Source organism: Scatophagus argus, chromosome 2 (assembly GCF_020382885.2).
Source record: "Scatophagus argus isolate fScaArg1 chromosome 2, fScaArg1.pri, whole genome shotgun sequence".
Classification (NCBI taxonomy): Eukaryota; Metazoa; Chordata; class Actinopteri; family Scatophagidae; genus Scatophagus; species Scatophagus argus.
The window spans coordinates 18,062,260-18,085,202 of record NC_058494.1 but is presented as its reverse complement, the minus strand read 5'-3'; the positions used below and the strand labels follow the sequence as shown (position 1 = coordinate 18,085,202).

The following is a 22,943-nucleotide window of genomic DNA, read 5'->3' as shown; positions in this document are numbered from 1 at the left end:
AACCATTAGTTCCAGCCCTACAACATGTTAATGTGTGAACACCCTCTGAGCGACTTTTATTTCCTCTTAAAGAGGAGCTTGGGTAAACTTTGCCATCTGCGCCTGCATGAGGAGGCTCCTGTAGGCTGCGAGCGAGCTGTTAGTCTATGCTCTCCAGCTCTCCTGACATCCTCTCTTCCTACTGAGTGTGCTCAGCGGACAGGAGCCAGTCTAATCCCCCTGATATGAGGAGCGCCCTGAGACCTGACAAAGCATTCCTCAGATAAAGACACGCGATCACAGAGATGCGGTGGAATTCCCACAGTTGGGGGGGGTGGGCAGACTGGCTGAGTGTGTTAGTGAGACAGAAAATCAGAGAAATGTTTTCTTCAGTACATGAGAACCTTGACTTGACATCACCCCCTTGGAAACTTCTGTCTCCTCCTTCTCACATCTCTCTCCCTCTCCCCCCCCACTCACCACCCACCCCCTTCACCGATCGTGAACGTCTGTCGGAGAAGCAACGCTCCAAATGCAAACCAGACCAGAGACCATCCTCTCTCACCTGGGCCCGTCTGTGGCTTCAGTACCCGGCTCCGCTTTTGAAGCCTTGCTCCTGACTGTTCACCCCTGCACCTCCAGGGGTAATGCAAATTATACAGCTTTAATGCCAGAAAAGGGGGTGGGGAGGTGGAGAGGTGGGGTGGGCGTTCGAACACTTGACAGGGCAAGACGAGCAGCAGGAGAGATGAAAAAGAGAGTCGTTAAATATCAGTGAGATGGTGAAAAGAAACAGCTTCCTGCCAGCTCTGTCTCTTCATCCCAGACATGACTCCTGTTTTCTTTAAGACAGGTTCTTTGTAAGGCGGTTTTCTCAGGATGAGGACTTACATCAACAACCAAAAAGAAAGAACAATGGGAGTAAAGGAGGGGAAGAGTCAGAGACTGAGATTCCCAGGTTCGAAAGGGTTTCTGTTAGAGTGTTTTTCAAGATCCACAGAAACCTCCTCTGAGGATACCAAGAGGAGAGGTCTTCAAGGTCTGACTTTGAAAGGTCCCCTGCAGTTATGTTGAGATAAATGCTATGAAATCATCAACTGTGAAGCCTGGGAATCACAAGCACAGATACACCATCTGGGCTCTTGAGACGCTGATGAAGCTGTCAGGTCTGCACCCATGTCAGCACAGGAAGAATTCTAGTCCAGGTTTTCTTTCCACAATCACCAATGTGCAAAGCAGAAAAATATGATTTTCTATAAACAGGATACTAGTATATGTGTATGTCAACCAATGTTTGAAACTGAATCCTCACCTATCAAACGAGCGGAATTGGAGCGATGATTCTCTGGCCGCATCGCCCATATTTCCCAGAAATGATGGTGGCAGCAGACCGGGATCCACCATGACATCGTCAGCTGGAGTGCTCACTAAACTGCGCAGGATATCCTTCACATTCTTGCCCTTTGAATCAGCGGGCTGAGAAGGTCTGACCTCAGATGACAGTGTAGACAAGGCCTCTGAGATGGCGTCTGGACCGTGAGTCACACCGGAAGACGACAGGTCTGCCTCGCTTGCGGCGGTCGAGGCGTGGTCATCACCGATGCCTGAATCATACCGCCGGAGAGAGACACCATTCTCCACTTCCAGTCCGCCAGAAATGGCACCGCTGTCTATGGAGGCACAAATTATCGTGAAGAAATGTGAACAATTAATTCACACTCAAATCTCTGCCTTTTTCTGCATTACAGATTGCAGTATGTCGTTCCTACACAGACGAATATCTCAGATGTTTTTTCCTTTGCTGCTGTATACCTGTGCTCCTGGCAGACTGCGACCGTTGAGGATGTTTCTTGTCATTGTGGGGCTCCAGGATGTCGCGGTACTTGGACACCATGAGGACTGAGATGAAGTAGACAACAGCGAGAGCCAGAAACTGAGCCTGCTTACTGTCCTCCTGAAACAAACAACATACACTAAACGATCTCTGTGTGTGTGCGTGTGTCTTCTTCAGCAGAGACATTCGATTTTGTGGGTCTTGTGCATGTCGTATTATGCCTGCATGTTACATGAATGTGTTTTCTGTACAACTCACAATATCTCTGAAGACAACAGCCCTGAGGCGGTTAATGTCCATGTCCTGAAGAAGTCGGTCCAGGTCTCTCACTGGAGACATACCACCTGTCACTGCATCAACAGGACTCTGAAGGCATACACGGAAATCCTACCATTACCACATGAAATCCATTCAATCTATGAGCGAAACGCGAGCAGCACATGTATTTTTACACCAATCGGGATGTTTATTAATCCAAGTGCACTTCATGGTGTAGGGTAAGGTTTCAAAGCTTAGGGAAGCTGTTCCTCCTGAGATCATGTCCTTAACATAATGGCTTTTCTATGGAGCCACTGCATTATAAATGAGCTTTAACACCCGGTTCAGGGAAGAATAACATGACTTTACTGGAAGCCACTGTATCAAATCAAAAGGGCCAATGACAAAAGGCCTTGTCTAGTGTCACAAATAGGAAACAGCGTGGTAATATAATAAGATATGAGCTAATGCAACAACACTTGGCTGTCGCTGGTAGAAGAACAAAAAACCAAAGCTCCTTACTACTGAGTACGGGAAAAGGGCAAAAGGAGACATATTTTTTAAGTGTAAAATAATACGTCAAAGGGCGACCAATAGAAGAGTGAGAGTGAATTATTGAGATTTACACTATTAAGATGTATTTGGGGCAGAAATAATAGCCCACAAATGTGAAAACGGCACAGAAAACGTGTAAGTGAGGAGATGATTTGGATTACTTGCCTGCGCAGATGTAGACTTGGATGTTCCAAGCACAGCGCTGGGCATGGCTGTGTAGCTACGAGCTGAGCCTTCTGAGCCATGCTTAAACTGGGCTTGCTGACACTCCAGACAGTTTCTCACTGCCATTGCGCACACTGGGGAGGGATGGGACAAGACAGATTTTGTGATATCATACAAATAAAGTCATTTTCAGAGAAATATGTAGAAGCCTTACGCTGAAGTCGTTAAAAAGAGAAAGCACCCCAAGCAAAGGACCAAAAGAAATCTCCAGCTGAAATACTAAGAAAACCACAACAGGAGCAGCTGAGAGAGACAAAAACAAAGAAAAAGTGGGGCCACGACAAGGTCAGTGCTCTGGCCAACTCTGGCAGCATCGTTCACTCTTCCCTGCTCCACCTCTCCTCCCAAGGTCATAGTGTAAGGGTGTGCTCTTGAATCACATCCACTGTGTGCAGCTCCCATAACAAATGACACTGCTTGGGTGTGCACATGCTGAGTACGCAGGAAGATGCACCCCTTTGCCACAAAAAAAAAAAAAAAAAAGAAAATCTTGTAGTCTGACAACTTTAGGCGGGTTCAAAACTGGCACACTTACCATTCGTAATATAATGTGCAGTCCCCCTGTTGGGTACCCTCCCAACCCCCACTGCTCTATGCTTGACAACTGACAAATGTTAACTCTGAGCCATTTAGATTACGAAGGAGGGAATTATTCCGTCTGGAAATGGGCTCGCTTTTTCCATTAGGACTACTCTTTCATAGGACCATTTATAAAAAAAGAGCGAAGGAGGGAGGGGTGGAGATGCTAAAACCTTGTTACAGTCTTACAAAATCAGATTAGGTGCCAGCAATGGGGAGCGCATACCTCATCAAATATTCATTTCATAACGGCTGCTTTCTAAAACTGGACCTGTAGTACGGTGGCATCGCTTTCCCACAAAACCCCAACAGCAGCAAGTGTACTTGGATAATATTTGAGAGTAGAACGGCTCTTTGCGTAACAAGTTTTAATTTTGAAAGCCTTTTTGTTTGTAACCATCACTGTAATGAGCATCTAAAAGCAAAAACTGATACCTGGATATGCACCATTACATATATGGAACAAAGCTTCAAGAAATTATTTAAATGAGTGTACAATGTATTGCACCACTTGCACGCTGCCTGAGTGCGTACACTGTGATGATCTGTGTTTGCTGAAGAGGTGTGCCATATAAAATGAATAATGCAAGGATTTCAATATCTTTTATTCAGCTGGAGCTTGGCTTGGCTTTTGATGCTGTCAGAGGAAACTGTAATAGCCTGGAACAGAAGGCAGAAAAAGGCCTCAGGCTATGCTGCAGTACAGTAGACATAGATTAGTAAAGATAGAGCAAAACAACAAAAATGACAACAACAAGATTAAAACCAAATAGGCAGTTTTAGGAATAAGGAGACTATTTAAATAAAAGTACCAAGGCGAAGGCACTGTCGCAGAATGCCTCCTGATGACATGTTTTTCTCAGCTTCTATCTCAGTGAAGTTGAGGGAGCTGGCAAAGATGAGAACATCCACGAGGTTGACGAGGCGCTGCAAGAAGGTGACGGAAGCCTCCACCGGCAGACCTTGGGATGCATCAATGTTCTCCAGTTCATGCTGGCAGTAAAGAGAGGAAAATGTATACAATAATTAACGAATAAATAATCGCAGAAATTAAGTTAGCATACTTTTAAATGATGAAACGTTCATTCAGTATTGAATGCGTATGTGTTGCTTTTAAGGTACTGACTATGCACCAACTATGTAAAGACATTTTCTTTGTATAAACAATAAAAATGAACATGAAAAGACAGTAACATTATTTTTTTTCAGTGTAAAGGATGTGATGCTATCCTAAGTAAAGAACGTGTAAATGTGTTTGTACGCTGTCGGAAAAGGAACAGACAGTGAAAGAAAAGAAACGCAGACACTGAAAGTTTAACATAAGAAAAAAAAACTTAACAAGAAAAGCGACATTTAATTCAAAATCATTTTACAGTTACTTTCCATAAAAGAAATATCTCTGGAAAATGATGAAAATGTACTTCCTTAACACTAGGTTTTGACAAAGAAATTTAGCTAAAACCTATAGATAAAACATATGCAAAATTCAGTGTATTTACTAAAATATAACTGATGGGACAACCTGATAGAAGAGCATTTTATTACTTGCCATTATTTTATTTTTTTTTTATGATATTACAATTCATTATAATGGAACTGAACATCAGCCTGCTTCTTTCATTTGCCAGTAAAGTGACAGAGGCAAATCACAGAAAAGAGTCAAAGAGATCAGATGATACAAAAACAAACTAACAATGTTAGGAAGCGGTTAACTGTAGTCTAATGTGATTGGGATAGGTCAATGTGGATGGATAACATCCTGCGAATGGAGCCATCAACTATATATACAGCTGCAGCTAAGTACACACACATCTCTCTCTCTCACACACACACACACACACACACACACCAGGAGACTCACAGAAGAAGAGGTGGCAGCAGAGAGCAGAGGTAAAATGCCTCCACAAGCCATGATGAGGTTGTCCACCACTTGGGAGATCAGGTGTATACTGTTGTGGACAAACACAACGTTCTCGCTGCTGTTCACAAAGTCCAAAATTGTCTTTGTGGAATGACTAAGAGGCAGAGAACAAAAAAACAGCAAATATATTTTATTATTATTATTTTATTTTATGTGCTTTGGTCTACACCTCATCAAATAGGTTTCAAAACATCCATAAAGATTTTAAATTTTTAAAAAATATAATCTAATGCACTGCTTCATGCAAAGATGGTGGTTACTACAAATAGTTCCAGACAATATCTTTTCTGACAAACTCCTCACTTTGAAACATGGCAAATAAGCACTTCCTGTATACATAGAAAAACACATTGCATCGACAAGAAAAAAATTTGAAATAAATCTTCCCATGAACAAAACCAAGATCTGTGAAGGACTCTTAGAGTCTCTTATTAGGAAAAACAATAACAATAACAACAGCTAAAGAAATGGGAAATTCAGTCGGCGGATTGTTTGCCTACCTCCTCCACATCTGGACATCTGTCTCAATAGAGAAGAGCAGGTCAGTGAGGAGGCGCTGGTGCATGTGGGACCAGCGGAACTCTGGGATACGAAACATTGTGGAGCGAGGAGCCGAAGAGCTGCTCTCTCTCTGCTGACCTGAGGATCCTCCTGCTGCTGCCGCCGCCGCTGACTGGCTTACTTCCTGCAGAGAGACACCGGTGACACACAGAAAGTTTTTACACGAGGGTTTACAACTGAACCTGATCAATTTGATATAGCACCATTTTTTTAAAAGATCCAAAGTAGAGCAAAAGGAAAAAAAGTTGCTTACTGTTACAGAGGTCTCCCTCAGTTCAAGCTTTTCTGTGTCTAAGGCCACATTGGACACGTCCAGACGGGCAATTTTGATCTCTTTGGTCTTGGTAACAGAGTCTTCACTCTTCTGAGAGGCAGAGGCAACGATGCTGCTGTCCACAGGACTGGAGAGGGTTTCCTCCCCAGTGGTCTCTGAAGGCTGGCTAGGTGAGGTGGAAGTCGATGCTGCGGCAACCTCCTGGGCAGTAGAGGGCAGTGTGGCATCTGAGGGCTGCTGGTCTACAGTAGTGGTTTCACTAATGGAGGAAGACTGTTCATCTTCACCTTGGTCTATGGGTGGTTCTGTCACATTTTGTTCTGATGTTTCAGCTGGAGGCGCCTGACTCTCTGAACCAGACACGCATTTCTCTTCAGTTTCACTCTCTTTAGCTTCTTCTTGCGTTCTAACCTCCGGCTTCTCATCTTTGTCTTTGTCTCTGTTCATCTCTGGTCCTTCCTGATCATTCTTTTTGTCTTTGTCATCTTCGTTTTTATCTTCCTCTAAAGCAGCAGCAGAAGCATAAGAGGACTCTTCTTGGCTATCATCAGCATCGCTAGGGTGGATCTGGTCACTAACAGACGACACGTCAACCAAGTCTTCGTTAAAGACGGAGGCTCCACCCAGCACACTGTTCTCCAGACGAGCCACAATCTCATGGGATGTCTGGTCAGCCTTACCTTCTTCTTCTGAAACCATCGGAAGTTCTGCATCTGCTTCATTCAAAGAGTCTTCTGTCATGGAGTTTGATGATTCACCTCTGTTAGGTTCACTCTCAGATTTTTCATCATCTGTTACAGGTGTTTTTGTATCATCACTGGCAGATGTTGTAGCAGAATCTCCAACCACTTCAACTGCTTTTCTGTCATCGGTTTCAGACTGGTCACTAACCGGTGTTTGTACATTATCAGTGCTGGCGTTAGTGGATGTCTCAGTCACTGGTTCCAGCTCGTTGGTCTCTTTTCCATCGTCTGAGACATCCTTGGAAGACTCCTGAACCAACTTCTGCTCCTCTTCTTCAGCCCTGGCGAGGATGTTGGACACAGTGATGGACGAGGGTCCCCTTTCATCAGCGGCTTCCATTGGGCTGGAGGTGATGGTTGAACTAGATGCTGAGTCAGGAGACTTCTGGGACAGCTCGTCCACTCTGAGCTCAATGACAGTGGAAGGGGCCACCTCCTCTGCAGGTGGCCCATTCACACTTTCAGTGGTCTCTGAGCTTTGGCTGACACCAGAGACGGTTCGAATTGAGCTCAGAGAACCTGCAGACTCCTGGTGCTGGTACTGACGGAACATATGGGACAGATTCTCTTTGTGTTGCTCGAAGGTGACCTGCAAACACAACAGAGAGCATGTTCAAATGAATGAAGCACTGCTGATCTATCCAGCTTGTCTAGACTCTAATCAAATGATATTTCAGATTTCTTACAACTTGGTTCTTACTTTTGTAGCTTGGCCATAATTATTGTGATGGCAATTTACTTAATGAAGTAACCGCAGAGAGCCAAAAAAGCAGTGACATTACCACAGTGAAGTGTAGGCACGAGTAGTCAGATAGTTGAAAAAGTTGTAAATAAGACAGTTTCAGTAATATTTATTTAATTTGGACAAAAAACTGAAAGTGCCTGCACCTAAAAGGTCATCGTGCAGAACTACAGTTATTAGGCTAAAATGGAAGCACATACGTATGGCTCACCCGGGGGCTTGTTTGTCTGACCATTAGCATTACCGGTCAATCAAACCTCTTTTAAAAGTTTCTGTTTTTAAACTTGATGACTGTCATTGTGTTACTACTGATAGGATGTATAGGTAAAAACTATAAAAATAAGACTCAAACTGTTGTAACCTGAAATTAAAGCAAAACTGTAGTGGAAAAAAAGGACATTTAAACCTGACAGTAAATTTAAAGATCACACCACGTTCTCAATGAATGTCTTAAAGCTACTTCATCATGTACCTGTTCATCTCATCAACTAACCCCCACTCTCCAACACAACACCTAACTGATACCTACTGATTTCCAGCCCTTTAATGATGTTTCGGAGTGTCAAATCAAGGCCCTAACATACTGTTTGAAACATGGAAACATCACATTGTGGGCACAAGATATTCTCAAAATGCTCTTTTGTTGCGAGCTCATTACTACTTCTACCCACTGGGACCATTTGTGGCTAAATGTGTCACATTTAAAACTTTTCCTTTCTCTTATGTGCATCTGCCCACAGCCTATTAACCTCTATCAGTCTTCTTACATCTGATATGGGGAGACTAGACTGCTAGTCTATAACGACAATGGTCTGCAGTGGCATTTGAGGAAGAGCCCATCCATGTAAGCAGTCATAGATTAGCAGTAGATACTATTAGTGTGTCTGCTAGCTGTGCTGAGTGCGTGTCCAGCATCGGCAAATCCTCCCACGCCTAATTTAAGACTCTGCATTAATCACTGGGCTCGGTGGACAGAAAGTCAAAGATGGGTTGGTAGTGGAGGCAAGGGGGGGGGGCGAAACTAGACCCACTTTCCTGCTTTTTCACCTGAGGCTATTTGGAAGGAAAGAGTGAGAGAAAGAAACAAAGAAATTGAGAAAGCCAGAGATCAAAAGGAAGAAAAAAAAAAGGAGGAAGAGAACGAAGGTGAGTCATTGATAGTGAAAGAAAGGAAAGGGAGTGAAAGAAGCTGATTATTTGTAATTAATTAGGCGTTATTGTTCTAAATTAGCCTGCTACACGGGTGCTCATTAATCTTCTGTAGTGGGAAGCAGTGATTGGTAATCCATAGCTGTTTTCTGTGTGCACAGCCTGTTCTAAATGCGCCAGTAGTCAGTCTCCCTCTCCTTTCCTCCCTCTTTCCCAGTGATCACACAGCAAGACCTTCTACCCCATTAGTCTGAGCTTAATTTGACATTCTGCATTTTTAGCAATTAAAAGGCTGCATTCAGAGCGCACTGCTATGGAAATTATGTGGGAGAGCAGTGCAGAACATAACGTCATAGATTCAGGATGCAGTCTGCACATTAAGATGATGTATGCTGGCCTTAAATGGGGCTCTGTAACAGATCCAGTTACCATTAGGCAGAGGTAGTATATGTCTCTGTGGTTTTTAAAAGAGCATTTAGCCTTGCTACAATGTATAGAAACTGCCTTGGGTGGCTAAGACATCAGCACGGATCTAATCTAATTTCATTTTACTCCATGACTCGGCCTGGCCTCAGTGGGGTATGGAAAAATGTTATGGTAATGTACAAAAACATGGTGGGCTTTTCTAACGTGACAGGTAACAAGGAATTAACTGAACACAGCACGGTCAGATCATACAAGGGACTTGAAAGGCTTTGCAAGGGGACTCACTATCACAAACACAAAGACGGCGCAATATTTCAAGATGGCAAATTTCTGTAGTTTCAGTTCCCACGACAGTTTTGAAAAAAATTAAATACATCACAAAGAGACGCAAAAAAATTCTTTTAAATAAATTTCCTGCAGTCAAACAACACCCGCAATCACATTTCCAGCATAGCTTAAATCTATAGTGAACCTTCAGCTTCCACTCTCTCTGCGTCTGTGCTGTAAAACTGATCTGGAATAAGCTGAGGGCCTACGCCACAAATTGTTCAGTGAGGATCAGGGTGGCAAAAGCGCTGATCTTGGGAGACCCCCGCAGTAGGAGCCTGGGAGTCCCCATTTAGATAAATAGATAGAGACCAACCACAAAACAAAGGGGAAATGGGGAGGGCAGCACAGCTCTAATCCGATTAGCTAAATGCAATTCCTCCTCCAAAAATCAATGTCATCTGCTACTGCTGTGCTGGCTCTGTGGTTTCACTCTCGTTCACAATATATTCCTTTCTCGCTCCTTGCAAAAACATTTTTTTCTTTTTCCTCCAAAGTCTTCTCCTGCCCATCTGATCCAGTAATATGCATACAATCTTTATCTGTAATTTCTATCACAACCAAAGATCCTTCAGACTACCGTACACTGAAATAGTTGCAAGCAAACCAGTCAAATTCCCGTGGTTTCCATCAGCTGATTTTCATACATTTCACTTGAAGATTGATGTATTTGAGAATTGCAAGATGAAAGATCAAATACCAGTACTAGTGATCAGCTTTCCACTGGATAGTACAGACAACACTTGATGCATGGCTATTATCTGGCATTGGCTTTTTTTTGTCTTTCTCCTCCCTTTGTCCACTTGTCAATGCATCTACCTGAATCTCTTTGCCAAGAGCCACAGCTTGACTCTTGTGTGTATAATGCCTCAATTACACCAGAGTGCAGAAAACTGCATGTGTAAACTACTCTAAACTTCACCATAAACTGAAAAAGGGTGTTTTGCTATAATTAAACTAAAATTCTCCCAAATGTGCTCATCTTCTACACATCATTATACAATGACTAGCTGATAATGTACATCCTCTGTCGGCTCATTTCTTCTCATATTTATCTTTGTGGTAAAACGTCTGACAGGTATAATGAAGTTAGCTGACAGTGAGAGTCTGAAGGACGGAGGGACCTTCACGCTCGAGTCGCTCTCTTTTGGAGATCTACTTGTTCTCAGACTGATTTGTGTGCAGAGATGGACGAGGGGCACCTTGGGTGGGTGTGTGGGCTGAGGGTGGGAGGGCTGTTGTGTCAGCGTGCCCACCTGCAGGAACATCTGTCTATTCGCAGAGACGCATGGGCAAATACACTTACTTCCTAACGACTGACATCCAAGGGTGTACACGTAGAAACGCACATACGGAAAAGTAACCAGACACACAGAAAGTAACCAGATGCACACAGATTATTTTTTCTAACAAATTTTAACTTCTCAGCATATCATAACCAGGCTGTCTGTTTCGCTAAACTAAAATGAAATGAAATAAATCCTGATGAGCAGCAAGCCAGATCAGTTCACGGCAATAGAAACTGCTTGAGCTCATCATGAGGATGCAAAATAGGGCCCACATAGTCATTCTGTTCACTGACAGGCTACACTCAACAAGAAAGATAAATCAAAACTTTATGTCTGATCTCATCCTGCTTTATGATGGGCTTCTGGCAGGTTTCAGTGAAAATACACAGTTTTGTCAATTTTATTACTGCCTGCATTAATAAAAAAAAAAAGTTTTATTATCCTTAAAATTTAATGCACAAAAAAATGCAGTACAAAGATTCTCAATCACTGCCAAAATCTCAGGTAGTAAGAAGGACTCCATGGGGAAAAAGGTGATAAGACAAATTATCTGCACACATGCTCGACCATGGCCGACACCAGGCAAACTGAAGCCTAAAGTCTACGTGGAGGGAAAGTGTGCAAATATGTATTTGTGAATGCATATATGCACTGATCAAGAGGCTCCCAGTGGGCTGGTTGTATTTATGAGGTCTTGTTTCTCTGATTGTTCTTGCGCGGTTCCGATGAATATTCAATGGGCTCGGAGAGAAGGGCTTCCTAGAGCCCAAGAGGAAAAGGAGGGCAAAGCGAAAATGTGCCGTGTGACACACACACACACACACACACACACACACACAGAGCCCTGCAGCTGTGGGAGGAGAGAGCAACAGTGACAAACAGCTTTGGTGCTACAAAGGTGGCAGGAAATCTATCAAACGGGACAATAAAATTGCAATTGAGTTTCTTTAGCTTTTTTTTTTTTTGTAGCAGATGCATGTATCCTGGTGGCAAGCACCCGCTGCAGCTAAGTCACAGACGAGGTCCCTACACTGTGTGCGTCTTATGCACTGTGCTCTCTCATTTTACAAGTGCACTGGTTTGTTCACACATACACTGTATATGGGAAATTCTGTTGTTAGACAAGTGCTGGGCATTGTAACTGGAGCCAAGAAGAAGCAGCATTAATCTTGTGCAATTATAGGGGAAAAAAAGGCAATTACAGCCTGTCGTGTACAAAGAACAATAAACAGCTCTGCACAACACCAAACTACTCTGCACACACTACACGCTTTGCTAGGCTGCAGCCACCACACTGCAGCAACACACCAATACACTGCAGCTGTTTGAAAAGATGACGCAAAAACAAACTTCTTCAGGTAAAACGAAATCCCTCACAAATAAAATGCACATTCTGAATAATATTATATTTACACTAAAATTGTTAGATTTTTTTCTCATTAAAAAGAAATATTATAATCCAACGAAACTGGTAGATTTAAGACGTTCTACGTGTAAAACAGAGGAGTGGTAGAATGTTTTTCAAATAGTGATGGAAGGACGAGAGTCAAGTACTTAAACCTCTGCTGATGTATGTACATGCGTGATGTTTTCTCTCTCACATGAAATCCTGTCCTTGACTGCCAGTGTGTTAAAATTCCTCAGCCCTTCATTTGTACATGTTTCATTTTCACTGCGGGTTACTTCTGCAGTGTTCAGAGGTGTGGACAGACACCAGGAGTTCAGAGCATCAAGCGTACAACACACACACACACACACACACACACACACCATCCTGCTAACTGCTGCCGTCACACTGATCATCTGCCAGGCAGTCTGTCTGTGCCCCCTAGTGGACACTCACAGTATCTTCCCTGTTACAGTGAAGCGTCTCGTATCACCAGCACTTCTTTAACTCAACCTTCAATCTGCCAGGCTTAAAAACCCCCCAGACCACAATCTGACACCAGCCTCAATTACTCCACTGCACTGGAACAGAGTAACGTAATATGATATCAACAGTGAATTTCTAAGGCAGTATTTTGAATTCAGCTTTTGGAAATAAGAAGTGCCAGGAGTTTATTTTTATCTGTGCAACGTGAAAGCGATAGACTCTGTATATAAATTAAGAGTAGAAGGGATGGTGGACTCATTCACTTAGGGTTATACTGCAACTAGCTTTTAAATTAAAATCACCGTGCGGCTTCCATAGTTTAATCTGATGGGCTCTAAGAGACGAGGTTCAATTACGACCCGAGCCTACGCTGCAAGTTAGAGGGTCGGATGATAATGCTTTCTAATTTCTCATTTGATGAACTGCATTAAGTCAGATTCAAACTAAACATATGGGTGACAGAGCTGATGGCTTTGACTGAACGCTGCTGCAGTCAGGCTGAGGAGGAGGGTTACGGTTACAGTTACATGGTGAATGTTTAGGCTGACGACACCGCGTGTGTGTGCCGCGTGTGTGTGTGTGCATGTCCTTGTGTTTACTACAGAGAGATAAAGAGTGTGTGAGGTAAAAAGAAGAGAAACAGAAATGTAGCATAAAAATGAAACAGATGAGGAGATAGAAGAAAATCCACAGGGAAATATAAACAAAGCTTTGTCTAACCTGTGTGTGCGTGTGTGTGTGTGTGTGTGTGTTTGTGAGCCGTGCATGGATACAATGAGCGCTCTGACCTTGGAGTGGGTGATGGACAGGGTGTCGACCCAGACGCGCCATCCGCCCCACTCATATTTGATGGCGTGATAGAGCAGGATGCGGAAGATGGCGTACACCATCTCTGTGATTTTCTGCTCCTCGCTGTTTCGCGGGTTGATGAAGCACAGAGAGAGCATCCACTCCTGCCAAACCGAGCACTGCAGCAGGCTCCTAAAACAAACAAACAAAAAATAAAAGCACACGGCTTTGTAGAGCTGAATATGAATCCCACCAGCATGCAAACAGTGCGTGGACGAGTGTGTGCGATGCAGATCTCCATCCTGTCAAGCGGTCAGATTCTTACCTGCGGTTCTCTCGGCTGTTATTGAACAGTTTGATCATGTCCGACAGGAAGACCCTGCGCACCTCCATGCTCTCGGGGGATGGAGGAGAGTTCTTCAAGAGAGCAGCTATCACCTTCAGAATTTCTAGAAATATTTACAAACAGTTCACAACCATTCAGTTAAAGCACTGAGGTTACAAAAAAAAAAAACTGTTTTCCAGAAATTAATGTGCCAGAATATATGAAAATACTTTGTCATCAGTTCAGAATTTATGTCTGTGTTTTTGTTATGCAATAAATTATACTCTAGCTTTAATTTATTTTAAGGATTGTAATAAAAATGTTTGGATTTGGAAACATCCCGCTTGGAAATAAAATTCGACTTTGTGGCACAGAAGGAGAAACTGCACAAATCAACAACTAAATCATACATTGGTCTCAACATGTGCAAATCATTGTGTCACAAACTATCTGAACTCGCAGCTGAACACACCTGAAAATCTGTGCCTGTGGTAAGAAAAATAGAAAATAAAAAAGTCCAGCACATTGATCTTTATCATACTGTAATGGTTTTGGTATTGTTTCAAACGACAGAGCCAGAGTCGCAGGCCCTTCTGGAAGCTTAGCTTCACATTAAACCAAAGAGACTGACTGCTTAGATGAATTATCTAGACAATGTCAGTGTGCATTTGCTTTGAGTAGAGAAACGACAGAGCTTGGATTTCACTTGTCTCTTCAGACCTTGGCACAAACCGATGCCCCCTTGCCCCGGCAGACGGTCATGTTGTTTCTACGCCTTAGTCACTCAAATTATGAGTCGCTGAACCTTTACCGCCAGAAAATTACCCCAGCATGTACCGGGAATGAGGAGGGAGGGATGGCGTATTCCCTTCTTTTTTCCATTTGCTCTTGGTTTCTTTCCCTTGAGTTAATTTGAGGGAAACGGTACTTCCTCAGTTTGTTTGATTGGCTCTGACATTACTAAAGACTGCAATCAGGGGGCCATTTTGGGAGTTTGTCGCAGATTAAATCAAGGGAATGCACGGCAAAGGAGAAACAGACCACCGCTCTATGTTCCATAGAATGTGCTCACATGTACAAACCCATACAAGGTTTCTGTGATACATACCGCCTGTCCACGACGGTTGCGTAGGAGAGTTTTTAACACAATAAAGGCTTAGGATAATCAATGTGTGACTACAGCAGGACCTTGTCAGATTAAGGCTGGTTGGAAGTAAACCTTGGTTGTGATTATACCAAGTGCTTGGATTTCAAACTGATTAAAGTCGCTTTGCAAGTGTGTGCATGAAGGCGCACGTATGTGTGGAAGCACCAGTGTAAAAGAGAGGGATGTTTTCTTTTCTCGGTTGAAACGAATACTTAACATTTGAACATATGAAAGGATTTTGCGAGATGACGTAAAATTGAGAGGCAAGGCCTGGTGAAGGCCTGAAAATATAAGATGGGAACACTGATCAAAGCCTGGAGTCGCCCTTTCAGCTCGTTACGCTGCAACATGTAAAAAAATAAGCCTGCACCTTCGACTAGTAATGATGCACTGGATCATCCACACACACGCACTTTACTCTATTTTTTGTTATTTAAATACTTAAAAAATATTTAAACCTACTTTTAATTAGAAAACACAGAATATAAAATGAAAAAAAAAACTTGCAACATCAAACAGTCACTCCATAAAGCACACACAAATACTGTGTAAACATTACATGATTTAAGCAAATGCGTAACAATAAACGCTATAACAATAACAGATTAAATTCATAAAATCCATACACAAACTTAACACACTGAATTAAACGAAATTTCATTCCAACTGTCACTCTTTTGCATGCAAATGAATCCTGACAAAACATGAGACACACTTCCAATAAAACCAGCAGATGTGCGCACATTTGTCAAACAAAGCGTTTGCACCATCCTCGTGTTAGGTTTACATCTGACATTCAGTTGTACGAAAATACCCTCCGGCTGCAAAATTTATGTCGTTCATTTGTCTGACTGTGTACAGCGATCGCACGGTTCCTTAGGGAATCATCCTCCAGTGCACTATGGAGCAATAGGTATGTAGAGAGGGTATGCTGCCGGGGATGATTTAGGACAGTAGTGTGGCGCAGAGGAGGCACTTACGTGGGTTGAGAAGCTTCACAGTGGAGTCGGGGTCCGGATGCTGTTTATGGATCACTTGAGTGCAGATCTGCTCTGTAAGAATCTACCAGGGGACCAAGAGGGGATTCAAGTCATAAATATCCACATCGGTCTCAACAATAACAGAGAAACAAACCACACCATGGATACACAGAACTGTGTATATGTTTCACCATCACGTCATATTTGGCTGAATAACTGTCAAATCAAGTTCCTGCAGGTGGTCAGTCATAGACGGTATTTCAACAAAGTCATTAAATTGTCATGTCAGATTAAAAAAAAAAAAAAAAAGAAGGAAAAAAACAGTAAATTAGACAAAGAAAGGTGAGTTAAATTACAACAAAATAAAACACTGCTATGCATATGGACTCAGACACGTTACTACTGTAACTGTTATCTTGCATGGGCCTGCAGTGTGTGCACACGTGGAGGACTGACCTCAAAGAGTGCATTGTAGGTTGTCATGGTGAACTGGTTGGAGTGGAGCATCAGGCGTTCAGTGAGCAGGGAGAAGAGGCCGTGACTCAACATGACCTCAGATTTCCTCCTGATCAGGATATTAGAAGGTCAAAGGTCGGTCAGTAAACCATCAGTATTTGCCAGATCCTCGTTGCACTAGAACACACCTTTCTTTAACTGAAGTACGGTATAGAACTGAACTGAAATACAACGGCTGTAATTTTTATTTGGAACATAATACTGGATCATATTGAGAATGCCCTGGAATATAATAAATCTTGAGAAACAACGGGGGCAAAATCTGGAGTTTCTGATGAGTCAAATAACTGCAGTGGATGAAATCTGTAACAGTATAAATCAGCTGAGCTCCAGCTGACTTTGGACATGCAGGAAATGAAAAACAAAGAATCCCTGCCGACAAAGTGAGAGCAGTTCTGCACAGATAAAGTCTTTGTTGCTTTCATCTCTCAGCATGGATCAATTCCAATTTTAGCACTGCAGTTTAGCTAAAGAACTGCGGACTGTTTGGAGTCCATCTTACATCTGGATCACAAGGCTTAAAAACTGTTGCCAAGACACAGCAAGATCTGCTTCTGCTACTATTTCAGCATACAGTGCACACACTATAATTAGTGGCTATTGGTAAAAAAGTGATGAACTGCTTTTAAACGACCTGAATCTCATCTTGCATTATCCAAAATAATATAGTCTTCATAGTAACAGTGTGCTCACAACTGGACACTGGTCAAAAAAAAAAAACAAAAAAACAAAAACAGATAACAAGGGATACATTTACATCAAAAATGTTCAAATTGACAGTAAAGAAGAGGTGGCAAAACACACGATAATTCACTTTTTTCATTTTAGTTTATTCTGACAGGGAGGCCTGCTGCTGGGCAGAGAATTAACACTGAGAGAACAAATTTTGATTATTTTAAATGTAACTGTACAATAAGGTTTTTCTGTATACTCCAATCTGTCACTGTTAGGAACAACTAGAAATCTGACTTTGTCTTTCGCCAAAAAAAAAAAAAAAAATCCCCAACAACTACATAAAAGTAGTAGCATAAGACATAAAACTATCATAAGGAACAATAAAAAGACTTTGGAAAATGAAATATATAAAATCAGTAATAAACATATAATTTCTTTTCAGGTATTTATCACTTTATTTCTATCAGAAGTGTGACCTTTAATATATACTTTAGCTTTGCGACTGTACTTACTTTGGTGGCAAGTATTTCAGAAAGTAACCCATTACTTTGAGAGTCTGCACCCGAATTCCTTCACTTTTTGAGGCCAAAAGCTTGTAAATCACACTGAAAAAATGCAAAGTGAAAATACATTATATTATTATCATTAAATCTTTTTTTTAAAAAAAAGAGAGAGATATTTGAAGTATAACACTTTTGATACTTGAGAGAGAGAGATTCAGTGGTACAGAATGCATTATGTTCATGCCAAAAACACATTCTCAAAATAGAAATCAGTGTGTCCAGAGTAAAGTGTTGAATTAAACTACAGTGAATTCTGAAATTCAAAACGTTCTGCTCCAACTTTGATCATCTTCACGTTGACCAAAACAACGAACACGCTAACAAAACTACGAGCACATCTGCAGATAATAAAAACAGCGATGATTACCGAATCCCGTTGCGCTGGTCAAAGGCCTGGACCATGGACCCGGGGTGTTCAGACATCAGAGCCACCAACAACTGCAGTACATCCATGAGGTTGTCATCCTGTGGGACAAAGAGGCGCGGGAGTTGAGGCTTTTATCACGGACAGCAGCAGGGAAAAACACTGCAGCTGGTGAGGCCGAAGTGAGTCTGCTTTTGAGGGGATATTTTAAATCATGTGGAATTTTTAATCAGCTGTATAGGTTAATACAATATAAAGACAAATATGTGCACCATCCACTGTGTTATTCTCGTTATGTTTAGAAGTGACACTATCAGAGTTAAGAAAAGAAAGAATGATGGGAAAAAAATGCAGTAGAAGTAATGGAATACATGACAAGCACCTGAAGTATTACAGTATGTTTTCTACAAAATGAAGGGCTGACACATGTCGGGGCCTCTTCCAGGCAATGTTGTAATCACCCTTTATTCTTACAAGGTTCACTGCATTACTGACTGATTCAGTTGTTATGCGTCACTCCACTGTAAACAAAACCACTTCTGTCAGGGCCGCCAACCGACAGACTTGGAAAAATAACAAGGAAAAGAGATGCTGCCTTTAGCAACAGGAATTGCTCTGCATATCAAACGGTGGGAAGACTGAAGTGCAGTACGGTTGTGTTATGTTGCCACCTGGTGGCGAGAACTCTGCTGGTCAGAACAACAGCACCCGTTCCTACCTCATGCATGGTAAGGAGGTAGTTGAGGATACTCTGTAGCTCGTCATCCTTCACTCCATGATCCTAGAATATAAAATGACATATCATATGACAATTCAGCTACAACTGTTTCTAAATTTTATAATCAGCACAAAGCTATCAGGCTTGCTTTGACAAACAGCAAATTAAACTTATCAAAACATTTCCAAATACGACCAGATATTAAAATGGTATTTCGCATTAGATTCAATGCCTTGCAGAGATATTTTACATAAACAGACACAAGCCCACGTGATGTGAATATGATGAGGAAACAGAGAAGGATGTTCATTTCACTCCAAGATGAGGACATGACAACATCAAGCAATACAACACAGCAGCACAACAAAAAAATCTATTCTCACATCACAATATCAATATCAAATCAATATACACCATATATACCTGACCATTACGCCAACAGTGACTTTAATGACACTGCATTCTAAACACACAGACATTAATATGGAGCTGGTTGCCCCCTTTGCAGCTGTAACAGCCTCCACTCTTCTGGGAAGGCTTTCCATAAGACTTTGGAGTGTTTCTGTTGCCACAAAGTTGGAGGTAAGAGGCCTGACCGCTGAAAAACTGCCCCGTACCACACTAGAATTCAATACTTTGGTCAATATAGTGTATACAGCATCCTGCTGTTAGTTTTACCTTCATTATGAGCTGCTTGACAAACAACAACAGAAAGGCTCGCAAAGAAAGGATCTCTTTCTGGTTTGGCCTCGGACCATCTGGAACGCCAAAGAAACAAAAGGTTAAGGCAAGACATTAAAAGACCAAATTTCAAAGTTCTTCACCTTATATATCACTTGATAATAAATTGCGAGTGTTGGTGTGGCGAGCATTATGTGTAGAGTACATTCTGTATTTTACGTGCATCCTCACCGAGGCCTTTGGCCATGACTCCACTGCGGTCCTGCGGATTGACAACCCAGTAGTAGAATTTCAGTGTGTGCATGACCTGGAGTACAGTGCCCACCCTGCGAATGGTGTTGTAGATGGTCACTGTGCTGATGAACTCTGTTGCCAAGTATGTGTATAGTGTCAGCTGCACCTGGGGGAAAAAAACGAAAAAGAATACAGTTTTGGTGTGTCCCAGCTTTTTTGTTCCTATAAAGACGAAAGCGGAGGCCTCTAAGCCCCTAAGAACTGTAGGCAAGCCATTCTCATTTAAACAGCAGTCACTGAGTCACAGGTGGAGGATAACCTTGAACTCTGAGCTCAAATCCTGAACGCTGAAAATAAAAAGCAGGGCAAGACTACACAGAGCAAGAGAGGATGAACATGACTGCAGGTGTGTGTGAGTGTGAACGTCTGTATGTAGTAACCGATATGCCTGTGTCTACATGCGTACACACATATGTCCATATTTACAGATGCAAAAGAATGTGCAGGTGTGTATAGGTGTGTGTTCATGTTACCTTGGCAGGGGCGTGTATCCAGATGGCAGGGTTGAAGAGAATGTGGTCACACAGCTGCTTGAGCAGCAAGATGCCATTCTGCAAGTTGCTAAGGTATCTGGAAAAGGCCAGCACGATGTCCAGGACGGGCCGCGTCACGTGCACCTTGGAAGACTGGAGCACAGACAGGGAGGCAGAATGTGCCGCAACAGGAGGTGAGAAAGAAAAAAAAAGAAAAAAGGATATGTCAGTGAAAGGAGTCAAAGACGTGGAAAGCAGAAAGGGGAGGGAAAGGACACATGCAGAGAAAGATGAGGAGGAGCTCCTCTTCTGCCTAACAAGCACACAAGCCAGCTGTGACCTCCAAAATAGAGCTGAGGGAAAACAAAGTCTGTCTCACATTAAGTGATGGTGTTGGTGTGTGCGTGTCTTAGTGTGTTGTGTTAAGGGAATCAAGATGAGCCTTATTACCGCACTGGGTTCATTACGTGCAGCTACCGGTACGGGAGGATGGCTCTCCCGTGTATTTCTTTGCCAGCTGAGCCAATTTGTGTTCGTCTCACCTTCTCCAAAGTGTAGCCAATGACGAGAAAGCCTCTGCAGGCCAGGACCTGCTCTTGCATAGCCACTGAGTTCTTCAAGAGCTCCATCACGAAGGACAGCAAAGTGCAGCTAACAGACAGACAGCGACAGAGACACAGAGAGAGACAGTGACAATAATCTACGTAAGCTGCTGACAAAGCCCTGACTGTGAAGGGCACATCCTACATGTAATGTGATTGAATGAGGGTGTCGTGTCCCCATCCCATTGTGTTAGGAGAGCAGATTCTAGTTAGCATCAACTTGAGGGCAGCAGATAATACGACGTTGCAATTATAAGCAAGGTAGCCACTCAGCTTTCAAGCTCAGTATTACATCAAAAGTTGAAAAGTTAATATATATATATACATATACAGTATATATACACATATATACACACACACACATAAATATGGCAGAGGTGTTGTTTGACAGTGGGAACTCTCCCTGTCGCTACATTGGACTGAAAAATAAGAAACTGCACTGGTTGTCTGTGTACCATCCATAAAACGTAATAGACTGACAGATAGATTGATGGATAGATAGATATGCTGTATTGATTCTGTAAGGGATAAGTAAGTTACAAAAGTATTAAAATATTAACCAGGATATCAAAACAAAAATGGAATAAAACAAGAATTAAGATATGTGCAATACATATCCATAGTGTGACACTGTGTGAAATGACAACAGTGCTGTCAACAGCGCCAAGTGTATTTATAAATGTGCAGTAGATGGCAGTGAATATTGTACACATATGTATAATAGAACTGTGTACAGCAGTGCATAACCAGGAAAGAAAAGTGACTTTGTGCACCAGTATGTTCACCTGTCACAAAGAAATTATTAATATATAAATACATTACATACAGATTATATCTTGATATTTTAAACTTTATCTCAGCTTCACAGAATATTATTTTCAATCTGTAAATGTTCAGTTCACCAGTAAGATCCAGCTACTCAACTAACCCAAACCAACTAACCAGCCTTAATATTTTTTGAATGTTCAAAACGGCCACAATGGCTTGATGTAACAAAACAAAATCCCAGTTTAGTCAAGGACAAATACAAACGACAAATAGTGTTCCGTGAGGGAGCGTGCGTGTGTGTGTTTACCAGACAGAGGTGTCCAGCTCATGGCTGGAGGGCTGGCAATAATCCAGCTGTGCAAACAGAGGGAAGAGGACCTGAACGCCTCCGATAGAGTGTATGCCACTCTGGACTGAGTGAGTCACCACAGCCTTCACGTCCTACCAAAACAAACACAAGTGGCCAGACTTAACATGAAACATGACAAACATTTGTAGATTGGATATGGAGATATTCGCTCTGACAATCGCAGTGTTGCGCAATAATTAGATGCGCTGACATATTCGAAAGTATTTGCAAGTAGCTGCAAGTTGTAGTCACAAGCAAACCAAAAGGTGATTGCACGACCACAATCCTCTTTTACCCCCCTCCAGGAACAGGAACCCCAGGAAGCATTGCCGCCATATTTTGAAGCTTCCTTGATGAATCCAGGTTGCAGATAAACTTGAGAGAGTAAATACAATTCCAAATCTCACAGATGAGTGTTTTGTTTTGTTTTGTGACTTAAACATGATGACAATGGAAAATGAGGCAAAGCTGACCACATTTTCTTTGATGGTCTGCGGCCTCAGTTTGGTGTCTGTGTTGTTGTATATGTTGAGACACAAACAGGAAAAACTTTTTCTATACAACTGACTTTGTCGAAGACGGCACTGCACAGCACAAAATATAGGTCATATATCCATTCATATATCACCGTGTGTGCATGTGCGCTTGTGTGATGGAGGGAGCATATTTGTGTGACATCAAAAGCCTCTCTTCACAAAGGAAACAAAGCATTTGCTTTGATGAGAGGGCATGAGAGAAAACTCAATTAGTGCTTGAGAAACGAAAACTCCACATGAGTGAAAAAACTATATTGTGTGTGTGTGTGTATGTGTAAGCAGCATATGGAAAACTTCCACAAAGTCCATTGCCTATTTCTAACAAGAAAAATACACAATTAACTGAATGAAGGTCCAAATTAAATCTCGGTCCAAGAAACGGCTAATTCCACAATTAGAGCATCAGGATGTCATTTTTCAGCAGCTGC

General features: G+C 42.2%; 1 protein-coding gene across 6 annotated transcripts in view; it reads right to left on the bottom strand.

Moving 5' to 3' along the window:
• Positions 1 to 22,943, bottom strand: part of lrba (LPS responsive beige-like anchor protein) — a 176,795-nt gene that overhangs the window by 124,130 nt on the left and 29,722 nt on the right. For 5 of the 6 annotated variants that reach the window (XM_046415260.1, XM_046415230.1, XM_046415250.1 and 2 more), the window contains exons 10-29: positions 21,938 to 22,071; positions 20,803 to 20,911; positions 20,261 to 20,413; positions 19,725 to 19,893; positions 19,491 to 19,570; positions 18,813 to 18,875; positions 18,098 to 18,195; positions 17,680 to 17,772; positions 16,433 to 16,541; positions 15,977 to 16,058; positions 13,850 to 13,973; positions 13,524 to 13,716; positions 6,166 to 7,518; positions 5,852 to 6,036; positions 5,292 to 5,445; positions 4,243 to 4,423; positions 2,792 to 2,925; positions 2,072 to 2,179; positions 1,792 to 1,933; positions 1,292 to 1,649 (exon numbers count right to left, since the gene is read on the bottom strand). In XM_046415260.1, the coding sequence (XP_046271216.1) occupies positions 1,292 to 1,649; positions 1,792 to 1,933; positions 2,072 to 2,179; positions 2,792 to 2,925; positions 4,243 to 4,423; positions 5,292 to 5,445; positions 5,852 to 6,036; positions 6,166 to 7,518; positions 13,524 to 13,716; positions 13,850 to 13,973; positions 15,977 to 16,058; positions 16,433 to 16,541; positions 17,680 to 17,772; positions 18,098 to 18,195; positions 18,813 to 18,875; positions 19,491 to 19,570; positions 19,725 to 19,893; positions 20,261 to 20,413; positions 20,803 to 20,911; positions 21,938 to 22,071 (4,022 nt within the window). The remainder of the gene's footprint in view (positions 1 to 1,291; positions 1,650 to 1,791; positions 1,934 to 2,071; positions 2,180 to 2,791; positions 2,926 to 4,242; positions 4,424 to 5,291; positions 5,446 to 5,851; positions 6,037 to 6,165; positions 7,519 to 13,523; positions 13,717 to 13,849; positions 13,974 to 15,976; positions 16,059 to 16,432; positions 16,542 to 17,679; positions 17,773 to 18,097; positions 18,196 to 18,812; positions 18,876 to 19,490; positions 19,571 to 19,724; positions 19,894 to 20,260; positions 20,414 to 20,802; positions 20,912 to 21,937; positions 22,072 to 22,943) is intronic. The other variant, XM_046415239.1, reaches the window with a different exon arrangement.